Source organism: Zosterops lateralis (genome assembly GCF_965231275.1).
Source record: "Zosterops lateralis genome assembly, chromosome: 8".
NCBI classification, from domain to species: domain Eukaryota; kingdom Metazoa; phylum Chordata; class Aves; order Passeriformes; family Zosteropidae; genus Zosterops; species Zosterops lateralis.
In genome coordinates, this window is record NC_139768.1 from 27,901,165 (window position 1) to 27,925,826 (window position 24,662).

At 53.8% G+C, this 24,662-nt stretch overlaps 2 protein-coding genes across 4 annotated transcripts in view; both read left to right on the forward strand.

Moving 5' to 3' along the window:
- The window catches only part of JAKMIP3 (Janus kinase and microtubule interacting protein 3), a 51,516-nt gene extending 48,572 nt beyond the window's left edge, over positions 1–2,944 (forward strand). For all 3 annotated transcript variants that reach the window (XM_083866200.1, XM_083866201.1, XM_083866202.1), the window contains one exon: positions 2,108–2,944. The gene's annotated coding sequence lies outside the window, so the exon portion shown is untranslated. The remainder of the gene's footprint in view (positions 1–2,107) is intronic.
- Positions 2,945–4,982: 2,038 nt separating this feature from the next.
- Positions 4,983–17,684, forward strand: DPYSL4 (dihydropyrimidinase like 4). Its single transcript, XM_083867035.1, has 14 exons — positions 4,983–5,024; positions 6,758–6,846; positions 7,135–7,319; positions 8,223–8,387; positions 10,332–10,393; positions 10,474–10,554; positions 12,109–12,177; positions 12,263–12,383; positions 13,020–13,176; positions 13,508–13,649; positions 14,639–14,809; positions 15,515–15,694; positions 16,661–16,832; positions 17,423–17,684. The coding sequence occupies exons 1-14, from the start codon at positions 4,986–4,988 to the stop codon at positions 17,512–17,514; spliced, it is 1,725 nt and encodes a 574-aa protein (XP_083723161.1). The 5' UTR covers positions 4,983–4,985; the 3' UTR covers positions 17,515–17,684.
- Positions 17,685–24,662: the final 6,978 nt, after the last annotated feature.

Consider the following 24,662-nt stretch of genomic DNA (forward strand, 5'->3'; position numbering starts at 1 on the left):
CTGACACCCTGCAGGCAGCAGCTGGGTCCCCAGGTGTGTCCCAAGCTGGATTCCAGGCTGGATTCCAGGCTTAGCAGGTGATGAAGAAGCTCAGGCTCACCCAGGCAGACTCTGTCAGGAGAGAGGGGTGAGCTGCCTCAGAGACACCTCCAGCGTCGCCTCAGCTGCTGGTAACTCTGCTTGAGGGGCTCAGTGAGGCATTAATGTGGCCAGTCCAAGGGCTGCCTGGTGGTTTTGGTGCCTTTTCTTCACTCCCCAAACATTTCCCACCTTTTCCCAGCAGCCCAGGGTGCCTCCCTCAGCCATATGGTCCCTTGTGATATATATAAATAAACATATACATATAAATAAGCATGTAAATATATATGTAGATAAAGATGAAAGTGTAAATATACATCTCCTTCCATTGCAGCCTTGCTAAGAGGCTGTGCTGATGAAGGTGATCGTTCTTCATCAGGAACTGTTGTGACAGGACAAAGGAGTAATGGGTTTAAACTGAAACAGGGGAAATTGAGCTTAGATATATGGAAGAAGCTCTTCTCTGTGAGGGTGGGCAGGCCCTGGCACAGGGTGCCCAGAGCAGCTGTGGCTGCCCCTGGATCCCTGGCAGTGCCCAAGGCCAGGTTGGACACTGGGGCTTGGAGCAGCCTGGGACAGTGGGAGGTGTCCCTGCCATGGCAGGGGTGGCACTGGGTGGGATTTGGGGTCAAAGCTTCCCACCCAAATAATTCTGGGCTTTTGTGATTCCTTTCTCACATGAAATTTGATCTGTAATTTCTGAGGAACTGCCTTCCTGCACTGTTCTTATTCAGCAAAGCTGCTGTTTTCCACAAGCCATGAACGCTCTGAAGCACAAACATTAGCGCTCCACCCGCTACCATTTTTGAAATGCTTTCGGCCCATTTTTACAGCTCTCAAGAACAATTCCCTGTCCTCGGCGGGAGGCGGCGGGGTGAGGGGACGGTAACTGTGCCTTTTGCGAGGCGCCGAGCCGCGGGCAGCGCCGGCCGAGAGCGGCGGGGGCAGCTCCATCTCCATCTCCGGAGCGCCGAACGCGCCATGACCGCCGCGCCCCCGGGGCTGACAGGGAAAGCAGCAGAGCAAAGCGGCGTCTGGAAAATCCCGTCTTGGCTGCTCCCGCTTCCTCTCCTATCGTTTACTGCTCGGTCTCTTTTTAGGAATTGCGTCTGAAATTCTTGGGGTGCTGTTGTCCAGCTGCGAGCAGCATCCCAAGGCCTCGGGGGGACAGGGAGCCCCCTGACCCGCAGGACCTGCTCTGGTGGGAGCTGTCCTTGCCCACGGCGCGCAGTTACAACGAGATGAGGTTTAAGGTCCCTTCCAGCCCTGGCAGCCCGGGATTTTCTGCCCTGCCGGCCCGGCGGGCTGCGAAGGGTTAATCCTGTCCCCGCACAGTGCAGGGGCTGCTCCAGGGACGGGGACTGAGCTGTTTCCAGTTTATTTCCCTTATTCTGCTGCTGAGGGCTGGGAGAGAAGAGACACTGGACAGGGATGGAGAAGGCGCAGGGAATGGGGCATCCTCTCCTTCCCAGCCATTGTCTGCGCTGTGCTACTTCCCAGGCGTGTTCCCCAGGAACTGCCCGTGCTGCTGGCGCTGGGTGTGAGCTGGGAACAGGGAACAGGGCACGGGGTCAGGGCAGCTGCAGCAGCCCCCTCCCTCCTACAGTCACTGCATCCTTCGTGCCGCCTCTCCTCCCCCGAGGAGGTGGAATTTGGCTCCGTGGTTATTAAACTCATCCTCTCAGGGTTTGTCAGATGAGGCACATTTTGAATTCGTCATTCATCACTATCATCACCATATTCTGAGTGTTACCCGAAACTGTTAGGGGAGTATTGCCTAAGGAAGATGGATGGTTTGATGTATGGCATAGCCTAGAGAAAACAGTACATTTAACGTTTAATAAATTATCTCCTTTTTTTCAGGGGAAACACAGGAACTGGCTAAGCCTACTCCAACTTAGACTTAACTGAGAGCTGCTTAACACAACCCAGCACAACCTATGGAATGGAAATGTCGTAGATTTTGGGATAAAAATCCCATGTGAAGGAGAGAACCGCAGCTAAGCTTTGTGTTTATTTTATCCTGTAGGTACCTGTGCCCTGGAGTTTATAAAGCTATGAAGAAAACCCCTTGACACTGAAATTCTTCAACCTCTTCCTGCACTCATACATCGACCATGTTTTCAGCCAGCATAGGGAGCTCAGCTGCAGAAACAGAAGGAAGTGAGTCGGTCAGAGAAGTGTGATATTTGAACTGAAGGGATGCGATGTTTTGAGGCCAAGGTTGTGGATTTTGACATCAGCATATGATTCTACCGCGGACTTGATTTAGCAAGCTCGGATTCTGCCAGATACCAATACCAGTGCTGGGATTCTGGGATGAGCTGCATCTTTGCTTCTGCATTTCATGCCTCAAACGGGTCCATTTTGAGTTCTACTGAAATACTTCATGTCTTAAAATACTGTGTTTACTGGAAGCCCTGCAGGTGGTGGTTGAGGCGACAAAGGCCACGTTAGGAAGTGGCTTGAGTCCATCTCCTGGTTCTTCATTCAGGACATGCTCTTGCCTGGTGTGTTCATGTGTCCCAAATATCAGTTCTGTTTTCCTATTAACTTCCTTAATCCTGGGGGTTTTAAGTACAAAGCTATTTGTACAGGACAGGTCTGTGTGTAAATAAGGGATTGTGCTTATCTATATGTCACTATAAATATGTATGAAGTTTTGTACATAGGAAAGGGGGGAAAAAAAGGCTCAAAGAATGTTTTCAGAACTGTTTCCTCCGTTTAAATGCACAGACAGGAGATTGCCATCCATGTGCTCCCCTCGCTCCCGGGAAAGGATCGCGCCGGGCTCTGTCAGGAGTTTGTTCCCGGCCCATGGGCTCTGTCAGGAGTTTGTTCCCGGCCCGGGGCAGGGCTGGGCTCTGTCAGGAGTTTGTTCCCGGCCCATGGGCTCTGTCAGGAGTTTGTTCCCGGCCCGGGGCAGGGCTGGGCTCTGTCAGGAGTTTGTTCCCGGCCCATGGGCTCTGTCAGGAGTTTGTTCCCGGCCCATGGGCTCTGTGAGGAGCGCGTTCCCGGCCCGGAGCAGGGCTGAGCCGTATCGGGTCTCGGCTGCTGCCTCCTCATTCTGGCCCCTGTGCATCTCTTACAAAGAGCGTCTGGCAGCCCCGGGGGCGCGGTGGGGCAGTGCCCGGCCTGGGGCAGACCCCTGTGCCCGGTGCGAGGTGCAGCAGGGTGCGCGTCAGGCGCGGACTTCTTGTTCAAGCTGCTGGAGGACGTGGCTGTTATTCCCAGTGTTCTGCTCTCTAATATCTGTAGCCTTCAGTGATTCCTTGAGTGCCTTACGTGGCTTGTGGACAGAATTCCTGACCAGGAGGAGAAAATGCCCCTGGACCGACGCCGGCTCCTTCGCAGGCCTGTGCCCCTCGCCGGCAGCGTGGCTGTGCATAGGGAGAGGTTTAGCTTCGACTCAGGAAATGGCCGTGTGAATATGTGTATTAAACCCTGTATGATGTGCTGTACAGTTTATAAAAAGGGGACTCATGTAAACTTATGCAAAACGTAACACCGAGAAAATGGAGGTTTTTGGTCCACTGGCGGGTGTGCCGTGACCCGTGTCCTCTAATCCTACTCCAGAATCATATCCAAAACACAGAACGTTGGGTTCAGTGCTGCGACAGCAACCGACAGCCCAAAGACAGGGGCTGGAGCGACCGACCAGAGAATTTTACAGATATTTTTGTATTGTGATTCCTATGATATATATCGAGAGACTTTCTATTCCTTTGTAAAATACATAAATTATTGTCAACTTTTAATTAAAAAGATCTGTTTTAAACCTTCAAATGAGATGAACTGCTTTGGGGTTGAGAGGATGGGGGCGCTGGGCTGTGACACCGGCCACCCTGGGGGACCGGGGGGTGCCCGGGGGGGCTCCGGGGGGGCGTTCACCCCATCCCCGGGGCAGCCAGCCAACCCCGCGCTGTCTCTGCCATCACAGGCGCTGGGAGATGTCACCTCCCGGTCGCACGCAGGGACGGGCACGGGTGGATGGGCACCGGGAGGGGCGGGAGGGGGGTCCCTGGGCGGCTCTTAACGCGGCGCTGGGCTCTCTCCGCAGGGCGAGCGGCTGCGGGAGCGGCAGCGGGGCAGCGCGGGGTGCCGGGCCCATGTCGGGGCGGCAGGAGGAGCCTCTGCCCGCCTGCTTTGCGGGGCTGGGCGCGGGCAGCCCGCGGCCGCGGCAGAAGCGCGGCGGGATGTTCTGCAGCGTGGAGGATGCCTTCGACAACAAGACGCTGAACTTCGCCTCGCTCGCCGCCTCCGGAACAGCAACACCGGTCGGGGGACACCGCCGCGACGCCCACCCGACACCCAACGCGGGACCGAGCCCCGACACGGCACCGAGCCCCGACCCCGGCCCTGACCCCGGCCCCGGGCCCGCCGCGGCCGCGCTGCCCCCGAGAGGCGCCGCTCCGGCTGCGCTGCGCGACGGCTGCCCGCAGGTAACGGGACTGCGCCGGGACAGCGCCGGGGCCGCCTCGGGGAGCCGGCCTGGCCGAGACCGCGCCGGGAGGGCCACTGGGGACTCCTCCGTGTGCCCCCTGCCGTCCCGTCCCGACCCCTCCGTGTGCCCCCTGCCGCCCCGACCCGTCCGGCTGTCCCCCTGCCGCCCCGTCCCGACCCATTCCTCTCCTCCCTGTCCTGTCCCGTCCCGCAGGGCAGGGAGCGGGCGCCGGGCCGTGCCGCGGGGCGGGTTTGAGCAGGGCACGGCCCGAGGGGCCGCTTTTCTCTCGGGTCCCGGCAGCAGCGGCCCCGCCGGCCCGGGCGCCCCTCGCCTCCCCCGCACCGTCTGTGTCCGGGCAGGGGCGCGCGGCGGGGCGGGCGGGGGCGCGCACGCAGGCGGGGGCGCGCGGCGGCGGGCGCGGGCACGCGCGGCAGCCCCGCACAGGGCGGCGGAGGCGGCGGCGATGTCGCAGGCGGGCAGGAGGAGCGGGACCCGCGGCACGGTGAGCGCTCCCCGCGGGGCGAGGGCGGCGGGGGCCGGGGCTCGGGGCTCGCTCCGGGGCGGAGATGGAGCGGGGCGGGCGGGCTCGCACAGCCGGGGAGAGCCCGGGCTCCCGCCCGCCCCGGGGAGCTCGCCCGGCGGTGCCGGTGCCCGGAGTGCCGAACCCCCGCCCCGCGCGGCCTCCCCGCTCCGCTCCTTTGTTGCGCGGCCCGGCCGGAGCCCGGCGGTGCCGGCGCTTTGTCCCGGGGCCGCCCCGGGGGGACAAAGGCGGGCGGGCTCCGCCGTGCCCCCGGTTCTCCGTGTGGCTGGGGCGGGAGATGCGCTGCGGGAACGCTTTTATCGCGGGCCGGGCTCGGCAGCGTGCGAGCATCTCGCAGTCGAGTTGCTGCTCCCGCCTCAGCCTGGTCCCCCCGGCGCTCCCCCGGTGCTGCCGCCCGCGCCGGAGCTCCCCGGCCGCGCCGCGTGGGAGGGGATTCCCTCCTCCCGGCGCCAGAGCTTCCCAGCAGGAGCCGGGACAAATCCCTCGATTGCCGTGCCTTGTGTTTTGCTTTTTCTCTGGCTCGTGGCACTGCTCCCCTGGGAAAAGCCCGGTGGGTGCGGGAGGCACGGGCCAGCCGCGTTACTGGGCTGCGGGAGCGGGTCCCGCGTGTGGGGCGCTGCAGCTGCGCTGGGGATGGGGGGAGCGTGAGGATGAGGGTGAAAACATAGTGAGGATGGGGTAAGGACGGGGATGGGGTAAGGACGGGGATGGGGTACGGACAGAGATGGGGTGAGGACGGGGATGGGATGAGGACGGGGGTAGAGTAAGGACATAAATGGGGTAAGGATGGGGAAAGAACAGAAATGGGGTAAGGACAGGGAAGGGGTGAAGATGGGCCCCACAAGAGGAGGGGCCGTCAGGCTCTCCCATGGGGCAGCAACACTGAGGCTTCTTTTTGATTGATGTTATGGGACAAGAGGAAACAATAAAGACGACAAATCCTTGATAGTTCAAAAAGGAAAAAAGGAATGCAGTTCTTTAATTTTCCTTTTATATGCCAGCGATGCTCTTTTAAAGGAGCCCCAAAATGTTTCAGGGCAGTTTTTCCTCAGGACCCGTCTCTTTGTGGTGCAGCATCTCCAGGCTGTGCTGCCACGTGCTCAGGCGTCCCTCGGCTGGTTTTGTGCCCAGGCCGTGCTCTTTGTGTTGCCCATTTCAGCACTGGATATAATTTTTCAGACAACACCAGGGAGCAGGAAAGGAATCCTCTGAAATTAGGTTGCAGCTCCACACTGACATCAGTGCTGCTGCTGCTTCCTAAATTTTCTAGTTAAAGATTCTGGGTGAAGATTCTGCGAGTCTGAAAACTGTGACAGTGTCTGGCTTTGAAGTGAGGCGAATCCTCGAGGCTTTATCTGCCTCTGACTGTGAAAACCAATGAATGGCAATAAATTACCAGGTTAATGAGATGCACTGAGAGCTGGGGGTGGGAACACAGCTCAGCCCTCGCAGCCGGGGGAGCCCAGGGCTGCCAAGCTCAGCACCCCTGGCTCCTGCCACCCTTCAGAGAGCTGTGCTCCTCCAAATCACAATTTCATATGGTCCCCCTTGCAAATGTGGATAGTCACTGAACTTGAGGGATTGGAGAGAAAATATTAAACCTGGATTTACTTAAAGCTTGGAATGAGTAAAGTGGAATCCAAACAAAAGAATCTAAAAAAAACTTGTGGGTTTGTTTTTTTTTTTCCCATTAGAGTGACCAGATTCTAATCAAAGGAGGAAAAATCGTCAACGATGATCAGTCATTTTATGCAGACGTTTATGTGGAGGATGGCGTAATAAAGTAAGTTAAAAATTTATGTCTGCTGATGTAATTTCTTAGAATGATACAGTGTCTTGGGATTTGAACAAGGTTCCTTCCCATCTTTTTTTTTTTTTTTTTTTAAACCTTTTAGAAAAATACAGGCAGCATTTTAGAGTAGTGTCAAGAAAGGGCTACACTGGTCCAGTTCTGCAGCTGGAAAGGCTCTGCAGAGCACTGGCGGCCTGGGGAGCAGCAACAGAGGTTGTTTTGTCATCCTCGCTTCAAAGTTATTGCCAGTTAAGAGGAGATCTTTGTTTCCCTTTGCAGACAAATCGGAGAGAACCTGCCGGTGCCCGGGGACACGAGGACCATCGATGCCTACGGGCAGCTGGTGATGCCGGGGGGGATCGATGTGCACACGCGGCTGCAGGCGCCCGCCGCGGGCATGAGCTCGGCCGACGGCTTCTTCCAGGGCACCAAGGCAGCGCTGGCAGGAGGCACCACCATGATCAGTAAGAGGGAGCCCATCCTAACGAGCTGCTGAGTTTCCTAGCAAAATACCTCAGGCCCGGAGTCACTGCAGGGGTGTTTATTTATCTTCACAGCACGGAAATGTCGATTTCCACTGGGCAAATGAAAACATCTCAAAACTAATTGAAGGTGTCGTGCACCGTGCAGAACCTCCTTATCTTGCTGCACGTGGATATTAAAAATATACACGTATATTAAATGTATGTTTTAATACATACTGCTCCTGCCTCACCTCATCAGAGACAAAACAGAACACTTTAAACACCTTTTAATATGTTTTTAACAGCTTTGCAAGTGTAGGGTTTTTTTGAGTTTGTTGTCTTTAAGCACAAACTCCATTTTTGTGTTAGTGTAAAATAACTTTGCTCTCTGTTTTGTTCCTATTCCAATCCCAAGAACCACTGTAGTATGTGACTGCAGGACCAGTCTCAACAGGCCTGGCACAGCTCCCCACCAAGCCCACTGCCAGTGCTGAGGAGACTGATGGGCAGTGGGAAATGCTGCCCATGGGAAATGCCCCAGAGCAGAATCACCACCAGCCACTCACGGTGCTGTGCTGGCTGAGAAAAAGATGGAAAAGCCACAACTTGAGGTTTGCTTGTTCCATTTGCATCCCTTTGTCTGGGACATCCATTCCCATGGTCTCTAAGCAGTGCTGTAGGATGAGCTGGTGCTGCAATGTCCATTCCCACAGCAGCAGGGCCGGCAGGGACGTGGTGCCCGGCTGTGCCTGTGCCAGGAACATGGTGGCCCAGCTGTGTCCAGCAGGGACATGGTGGCCCAGCTGCATCCCTGGTAGGGCTGCAGTGCCCTGTCCCTCATGGCCGTGTCCCTGTCCCTCATGGCTGTGTCCCTGTCCCTCACGCCCCGTGCTGTCCCCACAGTTGACCACGTGTGCCCGGACACGAGCAGCAGCCTCCTGGCCGCCTACGAGCAGTGGCGTGGCTGTGCTGATGGCCAGGCCTGCTGCGACTACGGCCTGAGCATGGACATCCCGCGCTGGCATGAGAGCCTGAGGGAAGAGCTGGAGGCCCTGGTCAAGGACAAGGGTATGTGGGCTTTTATCTTCTTTTTTTCTCTTAGAGCCAGGATTAATACTCAAGAGGTGCAGTTCGTGTTTAGATTCAGATGTTTATTAATTCTTATCTGTGTTACAGTCTCACAAGTTGTGATTCTAGCTAACAAAGTGAAAAATGGCTTTGTCTCTATCTCTTTCCAAGGTCTTTCAAGCACAAATTGTCCAATTATGAAATGTCACCTAGATTATTTTTACTTTTAACCCAATAACCAAACCTGTGGTCTGCAATGCAGATTTTCTTGCCCAATTACAATACACCACCCAGACCCATGAAGAAGGTGAAAGAAGAAGAACTTAGCCTATGCCATAAATCCTCCATCTTGCCTTATGTATCTTACTATGTACTAAAACCTCAAAGTCTAAGTTTTGCACCCTGCGATATTAGACACTTCTATCCAAACTCCACACCCATAATCCCAGTGCTGTCGTGCAATTTTGCAAGCCTTTTCCACAGCCTCAGGTCAAATGTGGTGTTCTCTTGAGGGTCAGTGCCTGTCAGCACAGAAAGCCTAGTTCTCAGCTTTCCGGGTCCCAACAAGGGTAAGGGCAGAGGGGCCCTGGCAGGGTTGGGGTCACTGCAGGGCCCCAGGGGAGCAGTGACAGCACTGCTGTCCCCAGCACCCAGCACTACAGGACACAGGCAGCCACGCTCCTTCCCATGGAGTTGGGACCATCCTTGGGCATCCAGGAGAGAGCTGGGGATGAGGACACTGGCACCGAGTTCCTGCCATAACATCTGGGTCTGTGCCCTCACCTTTGGGCAAGTGGCAGCCTGGTCGTGGAAAGGGATTCTTGGAAACTAAAGGAGTAGGGTTGGCTACCCTGACATGGGCTGCCAGATGTACAGAAAAACATTGAAATAAAAACCTCCAAGAAGAGGCTTAGAGAAGGAAACTCAACTTTAAGAATTCCGTAGTGATTCCATTGTGCCTGTAATTCCTGTGCATCCCGAGGTATCCGTGGGACAGGGCTCACTGGAAAGCAGGAAAGTAGACCACGCTGCAGGGATTCATGCATTCATTAATACCTATTGCCATGTTTGGAACTACATTTTCCTTCAGATATGCTAATGCAGAGCTAAATGTCTTCAATGTAATTTGTAGCCTTGCAAGCAAGGGTTTAATTGGCCAATTACCATAGAAATTCACAGTGAATTTCCTATTAAAATGCAGAGTGGCTGGAGTAATTGAGCTGTTCCTGGGAACACGTATGAAATACAGCTGTAATTTGATCATGGTTTGGTATTGCTTATTGCTTCTATCCATAGAAAATACAGCAGCAAGTCATAGAATCATGGAATGGTTTGGATTGGAAAGGACCTGATCTCATTCCCTGCCATAGCAGGGACACCTCCCACTGTCCCAGGCTGCTCCAAGCCCCAATGTCCAACCTGGCCTTGGACACTGCCAGGGATCCAGGGGCAGCCCCAGCTGCTCTGGGCACCCTGTGCCAGGGCCTGCCCACCCTCACAGGGAACAATTCCTGCCCAAGATCCCATCTATCCCTCTGGCAGTGGGAAGCCATTCCCTGTGTCCTGCCCCCATCCCTTGTCCCAAGTTTGAGAATAAGCCATAGGCTGAAGACACCACTGGAGGAAAAGCAGCCTGGGAGTGAGGCACTGAGTGTGCATTCCGAGCCAGCCACAGAGGGCTCCTAACCCCAAACATGGACCACAGGGGTTTCATTTTTCGGTTCAGGCGCACCATAAAGTAGGGGTTTATTGTCCTTCACCACTCCCAAGCTTTGGGGTCAGTGCTTGTGGGGACATTTCCCCCATCATGAAAAGCCCTTGTCTTTGCTTTGCTTCCAGTGTAATTCTCACCAGCACAACCCCCTGCTTCAGCCACCCCTGCCCAGCCCACACCAGGACAAGGGACAAAGGGACAAAGCCACACTGTCATTTTCTTTTTTCAAGGTGTGAACTCCTTCCTGGTGTTCATGGCTTACAAGGACAAGCTGCAGTGCACTGATGGCCAGGTAGGACATGGGAATTCAGGGAAAGCCACCCCTCACCCTGAGCCCCGAGGTGGTGACCGGGCTGACCTGTGTCTTGGCAGATGTACGAGATCTTCTGCATCCTTCGGGACCTGGGGGCCATTGCCCAAGTGCACGCCGAGAACGGAGACATCATCGAGGAGGTGCCGTGGCCACTGAGACCCAGGGGTGACAGGGCCCTGGGGGAGAGATTCCCTGCCCCTGCCCCTGCCCCTGCCCCTGCCCCTGCCCCTGGCCCTGGCCCTGGCCCTGGCCCTGCCCTGGCCCTGCCCCTACCCATCAAGCTGGTCCCCCAAAGCCTTGGAGGGAACAGGACCCTGTGTAGCAGCTTGTGCAGACAGAGGAATGTGCAGGAGGATCAGGGTGTCCTGTGGAGTCATCAGTGTCCTCATGGATGTTCACATGTGCTTGGATTCCCAAAAAGCACTTTGGAGGCTCCTAAGGGATAAGTGACTGCCTTAAATAATGCTTTATCCCATTTTCTGTCATGTTTAGGAGTTTGGATTACTTGAAAAAATCAGGAGGATAGAGGCTTTTACAGGAATGTCCATTGCATTGGCAGTATTTAAGTCCACCACCAGCACTTGGGAATTCCTTGGTGTCACAGCCTCTGCTCATGGGCCTTATTTTTTCTATCTAGTCGAGGCTCCGGCTTCAGTCAGATACACAAGGTGGAGTCAGACTGGCAGTTCCTTTAGCTCACGGTCATGCCAGGGTTCAGTCTGGTGTGGGAGGAAGGCTGAACTGAAAGCCAGATCCAATCCTTCAAATGGGTTTATTTGAACAAACAGGATAGAGGCTAATTCCCACCTTCTGGGATTTTATCTGGAAACCTGTTCCTCAGCTGGCTGTGGAGCATAACGTGACCCCAGCCAGCTCAGGGCTGCAGCAGTGTTTCTGTAAGCTGCCAGCGTGGTGACACTTCAGCCCTGGGGACAAACTTGGAGGAGATCTGTGACAAGAATACAGACAAATAAGCACCCTCTAAGAGCAGGGTCCTTTACAGGATCCTGTGGGATCTGTTCCATGGTGTTGGATAACATCCTTGCATTAGTGCCAGCTGACTGGGAGGTTACATGATACACAGCAGTGCAGAGGGGACAGGGTGAGGTGAGTGCTGGACATCTGTATTCAAATGCCACATGAGTGACCTGGGACATCCCAGAGCTCATCCCAGCATCTGTCACCGCGGGTTCCCTTTCCTCCATGCCACATGGTGAAGTGCAAAGGAACAGGAATGCAGGAGAGGTGGCACTTGCTGTGCCTCAATGACAGTCTCACTTCCCTGCCTCCTCCAGGGGCTCCTGGGCAGCTCCAGCAGGCTCAGGTGCTGGGAAGCCCCTCTCCCTTTGCTGTAGCTACACACCAGGGCTGGGGCAGCCTCGGCATGAGCTGTGATGGGCGAGAGTCCCCCCCTCCAGAACCGTGGCTTTCAGGGGTGGGAAGCTCCAGGGGTGCTGCTGGGAGACAGCAGCTCCCATGCAGGAGCATTTCTGCAGCACAGGACAGGTCTCTGGGGAGTGGCCCCACGGTGAGTGAGATGTCCCAGTGGAGTGTCCCGTGTCCCACCTGCTGGGGTGGGTTTGTTACTTGCCCCCACCCTCGGGTGGCTCTGGACAGGGTGTGCTGTGTCCCATGGTGCTCCGGCGGGCTGTGCCCAGCACTGACTGCTCTCTCCTTTCTCCTCACCTCCCCAGGAGCAGAAGAGGCTGCTGGAGCTGGGGATTACGGGCCCGGAGGGGCACGTCCTCAGCCGCCCCGAGGAGGTAACGCCGCCAGCCCTCGCGCCGAGCTGCGGGCCCCGCCCTGCAGAGGGGCTGGGACACCTGTGTTGTGTTCTTGTGCCCGCAGGTGGAGGCAGAGGCCGTGTTCCGTGCCATCACCATCGCCAGACAGGCCAACTGTCCCCTCTACGTCACCAAGGTCATGAGCAGGGGTGCTGCAGATGTCCTGGCTCAGGCAAAGAGGAAAGGTAACACACTGACCTGCACAGGCACTGACTGAACCTCTGAATCCAGCCAGGAATGTCATTCTGGCTGTGAGCTCTGAGAAGTCCTTATCTCTTGAGCTGCCTCACACTCTCAGGGTGCTGAGGCTTGTGCAGGTTTCTGTGCTAGGGTGTGCCAGAGCTAATTGCTTGGAGCTGGGGAGATTGGAAGGGATGTGTTGGAAACTGTGACTCTTCTATCTTGGCAGACACAGCTGAGAAAGGGGAATAATCCACTTGTGATCGTTTGGTGTGAACTGAATGAAAAACAGATGTGGAGCAAGCTCCAAGTTCTGGAAGGGCTGGGATCAATCCTGTGGGGAGCAGGGTGGAAGGGGGAGCACAGTCACCGCTTCCCCCGGCCTGGTGGCTGCCAGACAGACACAGGCTGGATTTAAAGGAAGGAATGACAGCTTGTAGGAATGTGTGCCTGCTGTAAGGAGAGGACAGACAGATCCAGAACTTGCTTTGACAGTGTCTCCCAGTCATCAGAGATAATCTAAAGGATTAGCGAGACTCTGAAGTGCTGGGAGTGCTGAAGGAAGTGGAGCTGTCGTGTGTGGTTACAGCAGCCCTGTATCTGTGCCCGTGCTCCCCCCTCACACCCGCTGTGCTCTGCAGGCACCGTGGTGTATGGGGAGCCCATCACCGCCAGCCTGGGCACCGACGGCTCCCACTACTGGAGCAAAAACTGGGCCAAAGCCGCCGCCTTCGTCACGTCCCCCCCCATCAGCCCCGACCCCAGCACGCCCGATCACCTCAGCACTCTGCTCTCCAGGTGGGTCCCGTGCCACACAGGCACCTGGGCACACCTGTCCTGCGCCACATGGACACCTGGGTACAGCTGTCCTGTGTGATATGGACACCTGGACACACCTGCCCTATGTCACAGGGGCACCTGGGCACACCTGTCCTGTGCCACACAGGCACCTAGGCATACCTGTCCTGTCTGCACCCCACAGCCCCCAGATGCCACTGACAGCACTGGCATCACATGAGGGGCCCATGAGCCATTCGTGCCCCCCTGGTCTGCCCAGCCAAGGGGGCTTTACCACCCTGGGGGTGCCATCAGTGCCCCCTCCCTGAGCCCTGCCCTGTCCTCTCCCCAGTGGGGACCTGCAGGTCACTGGCAGTGCCCACTGCACCTTCACCACTGCGCAGAAGGCTGTGGGCAAGGACAACTTCACCCTCATCCCCGAGGGCACCAACGGCATCGAGGAGCGCATGTCCATGGTCTGGGAGAAGTGTGTGGTAGGTGCTGCAGCCTGGGGCTGGATGGGAGCACATGTGTGCTGTGCCTGTGCTCCAGGCTGTCACAGGCTCATTAATTCAGACAAGCTAGAGGGCTGACACTGTCTAGACACTGCTGCAGCTTCAGAGAGCTGCTAACGAGAGACTGAAACACACAAATGCCTTCATGGTGTCTTCAAAGGCTGCTGTATAGGGACCATCCTCCACTCCGGCTCACAGTCACTTTCTCCCAAGGGTGATGAGGTGTTCTGTCCCATCATGCTCCCCAGAGACCTGGGGAGGTATATGGGGAGAGGGCGTCTCTCCGTGGGATGTGGCAGTGGCCATGGTTCCAACTGCCTGGTCAGCCCAGGCCCCACCAGTGGGGACAAGTCTGTGTGTCACCTCAGGATCTGCCTGGCAGCAGGACTGTGATCTGAGGGTGGGATCAGTCTGTGTCCCTGCACCTCAGTGCACACTTCCCTGCCAGCAGCATCCCTGGGGGCTCTGTCCTGCATCCCACAGAGCAGATGTCCCTGTGCAGACTGCAGGAGCTTGGGAGGCACCCTGAAACCTCTCTTAGGTGAGCTTTGTTCAAATAGAAATAGAACTTTTCTTAAGATGACAAGTGAAGATGATAAGTAGCGCTGGTTCGGTTCACTTCCAGTCTTTCTTCACTGGGCTGTCCTTAACCCTCTTCAGTGATCCTGAGATGCCTGTGCAGGAGTTGGAGCCAAGCAGTGAAGGTCTTGTTTTTCAGAGAATTCAACCTTTGGAGTTGAAGGAAAATAAGGAAAATAAATCCTGTCTCTCATATCCTTTATCCCACAGAGACAAGGCTTACCCTCACATGTCCCTTCCCCTATAACCACAGCCCTGTGGCAGTGCAGACCCTCACCCACATGGGCACAGGGGTCGGTCCAGCAGTAGCACAGCTGTGGGGAGGGACTGTGCCTACAGCAGGCACGGGGCTGTGTCCATCTGTTTCCATTTCTTCATGCCCTTCCCAGGTCCCTGGGAAGATGGATGAGAATGATTTTGTAGCAGTGACCAGCACCAATGCTGCCAAGATCTTCAACTGCTACCCCAGGAAGGGGCGTGTGGCTGTGGGCGCCGACGCAGACTTGGTGCTGTGGAACCCCAAGGCTACGAAAATCATCTCAGCAAAAACCCACAATTTGGTAAAATATATTTTAAATCAAAAGATTTAAAAATTAAATATTTTTGGTAAAATATATTTACATTTTCTGGGGCTGGTTTTAGAGTCAGAAGAGATCTGAAAAGCAACGCAAGTCCTTAGCAAGATCAGATCATTCAGCAGGGGAGGAGTTGTCTGTGTGGGTAAACTGACGAAGGACCTTGCATTTGCTTTTAGAAATACTAGGAATCTATCTTTTTATTGCTGTAGAGGGTGGGATTGGTACTGAATGACCACTCCAAGACAGTCAGCATCTGGTATGGAAATCTTAAGGTCAGTGTATTTGCTGTGGACTAGAAAAATCTAAGTGCTGAAGTATTAAACTATTGCTAAACTGTAATGTGCATTAGTTATGGTTTAATATGTATTAAACTATTGCTATTGTTCAATATATATTAGTATTAATCTTAATATAATACATAATTTAAATATTCCATAAAGATTATATAAAATAATATAAATATAATTTAATAAAAGTATTAAACTATTGCTGTAGTTTAAGATGATTGGTTTTAAGATTTATTTTCTCCATTCCAGTTTGCTTCCCATTGGAATCTTGTTATTTAAATAGGAGGGATTAGTTAGTTCTGACTGATGGTGCATGAGGAGCAGTGCGCAAAAATGGGGGGCATTGTTGACCTCCTTTTAAATCCTACAGGCACTCAATATCAGGGTTTGCTTTTTGCAGAATGTGGAGTACAACATATTTGAAGGCACTGAGTGCCACGGGGTGCCAACCGTGGTCATAAGTCAGGGAAGAGTTGTCCTTGAAGATGGAAATCTGTGTGTCACCCAAGGCTCAGGTCGCTTCATCCCTAGGAAGACATTCCCTGACTTCGTTTACAAAAGGATAAAGGCAAGAAACAGGGTAAGGAGAGTTTTATTTGCCATATTCCTGTGTTTTGATCACAATCTCTCTGCTTTAGTGTATTTGGCCTGCTGTAATGGCAAACCTGCAACAGCAGCAGGAATATTATTAATGCTATTTCTTTCTGTGTGTTGTGTAACTGCCTGGCACCTCAATCAAGAATTCTTAGTATTAGAGTTAATAAGGACAGTTTTATTAGCCTATTAAAATGTTACAAAGCAAAAATATGACTTCCAGCAAAAAGGTTTTTTTCATTTGTATTAAGGTAGAGGGAGGAACTCCTCTCCTGCCTGTGCTAGAGAAGTTTTTGTTGCTGTATTCCCAGTGTCTGCTCTGCAGCTGTTGGAGGATAAGGGATGTACATCCCGTAGGTACTGGAAATATAGTAAGATAAATCCTCCTGTGTGCTGACACAGCTTTGTAAAGAGACACAAAGACATGCAAATATGTAAAGAGCTTCTGAACAGCTCTGTCTTCCTTCCCTTTCCCCTGTGCTATTGCTATTGTAATTTTGTATCCCACACAAAGGCAGAGCAGGAATCAGTAACCCAAATTAAGTGCAGAGGCAGGATCCCTGACTCTGGTGTGCCTCAGAGTGTCTGTGGTGCCGGGAGGGCAGGATGGGGGTGTGCCAGCTCCCTGCAGGGTGGGAGGGGGACCCAGAGAAGCTGTAGATGTCCCATCCCTGGAGGTGGCCAAGGCCAGGCTGAAAGTCCTTTTAAGACCAGCACAGCTGGGCCACCACTGCCCCGTGTCCCCGGCTGCCACATCCACACAGCTTTGAATTCCCTCCAGGGATGGGAACTCCACCACTGTCCTGGGCAGCTGTGCCAGGGCTGGGCAGCCCTTTCCATGGAGAAATATTCCCCGTATCCCGCCTGAATCTCCCCTGGCGAAGCTAGAGCCGTTCCCCCGGCCGTGGCCCGTCCCTGGCTGTGGCTGATGCTGTGTGTGCTCCCCCCGCAGCTGGCCGAGGTGCACGGCGTGCCCCGGGGGATGTACGACGGGCCGGTGCACGAGGTGCCGGCCAGTGTCAAGGCGGTGGCGCCGGGAGCCGCCCCGCGCATCGCGCCCTGCGCCGGCAAAGCCGCAGCACCGCCCGTGCGCAACCTGCACCAGTCCGGCTTCAGCCTGTCCGGTACGTGGGGCCTGGGGTGGGCCTGGGGCGGGGAGTACCCGGGCAGGGCTGGGTAACAGGAGCTTCGCGTTTGCTCAATAGTAAAGCAGTTTGTGCTGTGGCAGCAGCGAAGGCGCCGAGTGCAGCACAGAAAGCTCTGGAATGTTGTACGGTATTTCTGTCAATGCACAAGGCTTGGTGAGGGTTCTCTCTCCAGGAGCCAGAGCAGGCAGTGATTCAGCATCATTCATTCTGCAGAAACCTGCCCAGCAGCTGTCGGGAGCTTGGAAAGCCAATGCTCTGCCCTAAAATTACTTCCATAATGGTTTTTAGCTGGTTGGGTCAGATGAATCCCATATTGTTCATAAAACGTTACCAGTCCCCACATTTTATTATATACAAAATTTATTTATAGAAAAGCCATCTATAGATCTTCCAGAAAGAAACAATGAAAAATGAAAAAGTTCAGGCAAATACAGCCATTCCAAAGTGTGCTATGCTCATAGAGAGCCCAGAAAGACATATAATGAAATTATTATATTTTCTGAGGAAATGTTTTGTGGTTGTGGCATTTAAAGCAGTGGGACTGCCCTGCTCTCTGCTCTCCCCAGGGTCACAGGCAGATGACCACATTGCTCGGCGCACAGCGCAGAAGATCATGGCCCCGCCAGGTGGGAGATCCAACATCACCTCACTGTCCTGACGCTGTCCTGGTGCTGTCCTCACACCAGGTCTGCCACCAAGGGGCTGGTGGCTGCTGTCACGCAGGAGGACAAGCGAGCAAGTGCTCGCCAGCTGTGCCAGCCCTTCCCTCATAGGTAGAAAGTAGAGTGATCCCCGAGGTAGCGCTCCCAGTTGGGTTGTGTCAGTGTTCCTGCTAGCTGCTAGGAAAGCCCTTCCCTGTGCATGCGGCACCACCATGTCCCCAGGGCTGTGGAGCCAGCCAGGCCCCTGGGGGCCGGGGCAGAAATGAAGGCACATCCAGGCTGGATCATGCTCTTCTCCAGCAGCATCCACTGCCCGCTCACATCAAAGGACTTCTGACCGATGGGCATGTCCATGGTTCCCGGTCAGAGCCCTTGGCCCTGGCCGTGCTCCCAGAGCCACCCTCAGGCCGTCTGTCCCTCGGTGGTCACAGCTCAGGGGCGGGTGCAGCCTCTGTCCTGGGGCAGAGTGGTGCTGGCCCTCCAGGACCCGCCCGTGCCCTGGGCCGGTGCCCTTCTGTCAGCCATGTTTTTTTAAAGATTATTTATACAGTTTTTCAAGAACTGAGTGTGAGTCCAGTACCCAATACCAGGGCTCGTTTGGAGGCCAGGTGCATGCGACACACTTTTTTATAAAGATTATTCTAGCCCAGTTATTATATTTAAAGGTGTGTACATAGAGTGAGCCTCTGGCTGTAGAGCCATGCATGTACCTCCAGGAATGGCTTTCCATTCCTGTCTGCTCCTTGCTTGGAATAAACTTGGTTGGAAACCACAAAATGGTGGAAGTGGTTGATCCACCCGAGTCCATTCTGTTGTTTTCTTCCTTTTCTTCCTTGGAGTTTTTCTGGGTGAGGCTTGTACTGTGCTATTCTGACATGCAGGTTACTGTGCTCCCCTTGGAGGGGGGAGAGGCTCATCATGTGTGGGTAGAGTCCCACCCTTCTCAGCCATGCTGGCAGCCATGCAGGCACCTGCCCCTTGGTTTACAGATGAGCCCACAGCTCCAGGAGTGGGGCTGCTTTCCCCTAGCCCACACTGGTTCCAGTGCTGATGAGGTGTCATGACACATCCCTGAGACACTGATTTCCCTCGGTTGGGAAAGGTTGGGTCTCCAGCCCTGTCTGAGCCAGGCACGAGAAAGGGAGCAGGGCTTGTGGTGGCACAAGCAGGGATCTGATTTATGAGTGGGAGCTCCAGATACATCAGTCTATGAATTAGGAATGAACTCACAAATGTAAGCTAGGGAGGGATTTGATTTTTGCTGGGTTTTTTTTTGGTTTTGTTTGATTATCTGATATGAGCTACATTTCACAGCTTAATGCTGCAGTAATTTCTGCATTAAGCATATGGAAATGTATTTATTTGGATGTTTTATATTTAACTTGAACATAATTTCATTTGTTGATTTTCTGATTTTCCCTGAAATTGTACCAAGGCAATTAATATCCAGTGGAAGGTGTCCCTGCCATGGCAGGGGGTGGAATGAGATGAGCTTTAAGGTCCCTTCCAACCCAAACTATTTACTGATTTTATGATCTCTTTTCTTCCTGAATAGAGCTTAAATTACAGCAGTGGAAAATCCATAAGGAATGGGAAAGATAGAAGTTACAGTCTGATGGCAGTGACCTCCCCATCAGCTCAACATCAACATGGGGTGATAGGGACACCCCAATGCCCCCAACTTGTAAACACTTAGCAAAGGAAGTTCTGAGGTCCCTGTGCTGTAAATGTCCCTTTTCCCACAGTTGGCCTGGTTTGTGCCAGGCCCCTGGGCCACTGAGGACCCAACAGAGACACTGTTCCCTCTCCCACATCACCCAGTTTAGGTCCCTCCACCCTCTGCACCAGCCCAAGGCTCCAGCCCTGCCAGCCCTTCCCTCACGGAGGGAGGGTTTGCATTTATTCCCTCTGTCAGGGAGCTGTCAGAGCCAGCACAGCTGCCCCAGCTTCCTCCTAATGCAGGGATCAGAGCCAGCAGCATTTCTGCCGCTCTCCTGGTGCCAGGAGAGGCTGAGCTGAGTCCCACAGCCTCCTGCTAATGGAGCCAGAGCCTCCAGGAAACACTCCCCCCATGGCACCCACATGGTCTGTGGCCCTAATTCCTTTGGACAGCTTTCCTGCAGGCTCTGGGTCAGGGACACCAAGGAGACATTCCGTGCCCTTGACTGACAGCGCATCCCTGGCTCTGCAGCACCACAGCCACCATGGAGCAGTCCCAGGTCCCCACGCTGCTGCCTGGAGTGGGGACAGACCCCTGGAATCCCTGTAGGACAGCAGTGCTCCTTAGGGACAGACCCTGGATTCCCTGCAGGACAGCAATTCTCCTTAGAGACAGACCCCTCAATTCCCTGCAGAAAACCAGTGCTCTTAAAGGAGCAAATGGGCAGGCACTGAATTATCCCTGTGCTTATCCCTGGTTTTCCATGCTCACTGTTTCTGTTTTCTTTATTTTTATTTTGCATGGCTTCCCACTGCCACAGGGCAGGGTTAAATGGGATATTGGGAAGGAATTGTTCCCTGGGAGGGTGGGGAGGCCCTGGCACAGGTTACCTGGACAAGCTGCGGCTGCCCCTGGACCCCTGGAAGTGTCCAGGGTCAGGCTGGACACTTGCTCCAGCCTGGCCTTGGAGCACCCTGGGACAGTGGAAGGTGTCTCTGCCCATGGGAGGGTGGAACAAGGTTTAATGTCACTTCTGATGCAGACCATCCTGGAATTCTGTGGGTCTGTGATTTCCCTCACGTTCAGCAGCTTGATCAGCAGCAGGATCAGTCGCAGCAGGTAAGAAAGACAAAGCTGGTTGATGAGGGTCATTCCCTGTTTGTCCCTGGCAAATTCCAATTCCCATGGTTTAGGCACAGTGAGGATGGCACAGGGCTGGCAGACACTGAGCTCTCCTGGCTGCTGTGGGTGTTTTAATCCCTCAGCTTCTCCTGCCCTGTATTTCAGGGCTGTGTGTGAGTGCCCTCACCCTGTGACCTTCACCTTTCCCCCTGTAGTGAACAGCCCAGCCTGGCGGGTGCCCTTGGTCCCTCGGGACACCCACAGACCCCAGAATGTCACCCCAGAGACATCACAGTGGCAGTGCTGGCTGTGCAGGCATCGATTTGTCTCAGCCTCCACTGCTCCTTTGAAGTGAGCAGCAGCTTTGGGAGCTGTGTCTGTGCAGCAACCAGCGAGCAGCACTTCATGCCGAGAGAGATAAATCATTCCTGCACTGAGGGGGATCAAAAAGCCAAAGCGGAGATCTGACACTTCCAGGGGCTGCCTTTATTGAGATCAAGATACAAAATCCAGGACTGTGCAGGGAAATACCAACCCTGTGAGCCGTGGTTGTTGTGCCCTCTGTGCCACAGCAAGGTCGGGGTCCTGCCCCCATCCCCTGACACCTCTGCCTCCCCTGGTGCTCAGCCGAGGCAGCAGCCGCAGCACTGAGGGCAGCAGGGGCCGGTGTGGCACAGCTGTCCCCGGCCAGTGGCCGTACCCGAGGCTCGTCCTCACCAGGATCTCCACCCACCTTGGAGAGCGCCGGCAGCCTCACCCTGTGCAGCCACAGCCTCCCTACGGAGTTAAAAACACTGGCTGGCACTGGAAAGGAGACATGGAAACGCCTGGATCCAGCTGTTCCCCTTTCAGCTTCTGTTCCTGAGGCATTTCATGGCAGTGGTCCCACAGCTCCCATCCTACAGCTCTGTTGTTAGCTGGGAGTGTCCCAGCAGCCCAGATTCCGGCTGGGTTCCAGAATTACAGCATGTGGATGCTTCCATGCTTTTATGCATCTACAGCTCAATACCCTGGAAATGACACCAAATCCTTGGCAATGTTAAAAATACACATTTATTACTCCACATGTGCAATGGCTTCCGGCAGTATCTGCAAAAACACAACCTTGTTCTAACTTAAATATTCTGTGATGTGGTAAAATTGTCATGCAAGAAAATTACAGGAATGTATTAACATAAAATACAAAGATATATTTACATATATCTGCACTGAAATAATTTTTAAAAATACCCTCCCAAGGCAGCAGGACTTCAGCACTGTCCAGAGTCAAGTCCATATTACTGGTATTTTTGCTATTATTTTATTACTCTTAGACTCTTTTTGGCAAGCTCTGGAGTAAAAGAGAATTGGCAACAGAAGGAACATCAGGACCTGACCTGGCATTTGTCTTCTGCACAAAATTCCCAGTGAAGGCTGTGGAATTCAGTGCAAACACTTAAAAATATGCAACTTTGCAAAACTTTGTAACACAACAGAGATAAGAAAACAATCTTATGGCAAGTGATTAAAGGAGAATAATTTATAGGTGCTGTAGACTTTTCACAGCAGATAATGGCACACACTGTATAAATCTGTCATACAAAAAAATACAGGTATTTAAATATTTATGTACAGAAAATTCCTGTGTTCTGGCTGTAGTGGAGGTGTAACCCAGAGCTGTCAGTGACACCTTCCAGGCTGGGATGTGAGACCAGGGCTCTGTCACGACTTCACTGTGAGGTTTGCTCAGCAGCAGTAGCCAGGGCACAACCAGAACAATGGCACCAACACGGGCACCACAACCCTACCTGTCCCCAGCCCAGCCCATGCCAACAGCCAGGGACAGGGAACACCCACAGGAGCAGCACGGGGAGAAGAGAGGACCAAAACCCCAGGACTCCATCGTGCATGGGGTGAGCCAGACATAGGACACGTTGGCAGGAGCCACAAAGACGTGTAGGGCCAACAGGAGTGAGCTCAGCTCAGCTGGCACTGGCTCCTCACAGGGACACGGCAGTGGGGACACGGCAGTGGGGACACAGGAGGGGCCCAGAGAGGGGCACAGCGGGGGCAGGAGGCTCCAGAGCACTGAAACTCTCCACAGGGGTTCTGACAATGAGAATAACACTGAGCTGTTTACTATCACTCGTCCTTTTTCCAATTGCTCTTTTCATGCCATTTTCTCTCCAGGGACTGAGTGAAAACAGGTGTCAATGAAACCCTGTCCCCAATGGGCTCTGATGAGGTTATGCCCAAATATTATTTAAGACCAAAACCAAGCACTTCAGTGCTGTGTCCATGGTGTCTCTCCCACTCAGCACAATGATCCCACAGCTCTGTGTCCTGGTGCTGTTCTCAGGGATTCAGATTCAACAGTGTCCTCAGCACATTCCTGGAGATGCACTGCTGGATTCCTGGGTGCTGCCCAGGCAGCCACGATCTGCCCAGGGTGTTTCCCCTGGGAAGGAGCTATTCCCTGGCATCCCCCCAGAACCTCTCCTGGTTTTTACCAGGTGCTGCTGAGCTGTTTTTCACAGTGCACTGAAGAAGAGAGGTGGTGCAAGGGGAACAGATGACTGACAGAGAGAGGGTTTGGGGTGAGAAACCTCAGTTCCAGAAGCAAGCCAGCAGCTCCCTACATACACCAATCCCCAGCTCAGAGCCCACTTGTCTCTTATCCTCAGGAAAGTGCTAAAAACATCAATTACACACGTCCTGTAACTGCCAACACCTCTCCTGGCCTGAGAGCTCCTGGGTGAACAGGATGTATCTTCACTCATCTATGGGATGGTTTGGTCAAAAAATCAGTGATGCTCCTCATCATTCCAATAGTCCAGAATTTTGCTGTTATTTACAGAAGTTGCTAAATAGTGCAATGGAATTCACTGTAAAACCCTACCCACAGCGGTGGAGTAAATCACCTGTAATTCATAACTGCTGAATAAATACATGGTTTGACCCTCATCTGCTGTGCCAGGATAGAGCTGGTGTTCCAGCTGAGAGGTGTGGGATGGAGACACAAGGTGAGCACAGAGCCCCAGGGAGAGGACCAGGCTGCCCGTGTGGAGAACAGGGGCCTGCTCAGCACAGCAAAGGGGCCAGAGCACGTGGCCCACCTGCACACAAAGGTGAGCTCTGACAGGTGAGACAAGTAATCAGGCCTCCCTGGTACCCAGTAAAGAGACTGAAAGTTACTGGGGGTAGAGAGGGCAGGTTCCCCCAGCACAGCCTAGGATCAGAGCCAGGGTAGGTGCCCTCCTGTAGCTGGGAGAAGGAGCAGGAGGACAACACTGATTGCAGGCCTCGCTCACTGACTGGCCACAGCCCCTGAACCATCATTAACACAGCTCCTAACGAGGCACGGGGTGTGCAGGACCCCTGGCTGACACCAGGGACCCTGGGCCTGACAGCATCTACTGTATCTGCCCTGAAAATAACCATGTACTGGACCCAGAGCTTTGGCTCTCCTCCTTCTGCACACCCCTAAAGACTTCCATGAAAACATGTCCTCTGCACAAGTTCAGCCACACAGATTCCCACATACAACTGTGGGAGACACATGTGCCATGTCCTTGCTTGTGTAAGATCATTGTGTACCATCCTGCCCTTCTGGTTTATTTATGGAAACAAAAACTGCAACACAACTGGTCCTGACGGAATCTGATCTGTTAGAAACATCTCCCATCCATTTCTGCACTAGGAATACCCAGTCAGGCTGCAGACACTGCAGCCTCCCAGTGTCTGGCAGCAAAGAGCTGCTGATGGTTTGATGCTGACTGTGGTCCCACCACACACCTGGGGCACCAGAGCAGTCATGTGGCACTGCAGGGCTCGGGTTTAGCCACAGAAACCAAAAACCACTCTGCAGCAGGTTAAACTACTAATAGAGTGAAGGCCCCTGCAAAAAGAAAGGCAACATCCACAGCTGGAGCAAGGGAAGATTTCCCGCCTTATTAAGAAGTTAAGACAGGTATTGGCAAATTATATACAGTACTTGTACTTTACACTGAAAATAGAGTCAATCAAAGGGTGAAATACAATATTCCTGTCTTTCATAAACAAGCAGCCTTGCAAAACCACCCACTCTGCCTCCAACAAAACCTCAGTTGTGATAAACTGTGTCCTCCAAATGTGGGCACATGGAGCCAGACCCTCCAACCCATCCCACAGCTCTTCACTGCCTGCAGCAGCCACGGCAAGGAAGAAAATACTTAAAATGCATTCTGCATCTCGAATACACATCAAGCCATTACCCAGCCCCTGAAGAATCCATGGAGTGGACAAAAAACATTTATTTGCCTTGAATTGGGAAAGGAACTGACAGGCGACACAAGGACAAGGAGGTGCCCAGAACATCCTTGTGCTGCAGGACCCAAACAGCTG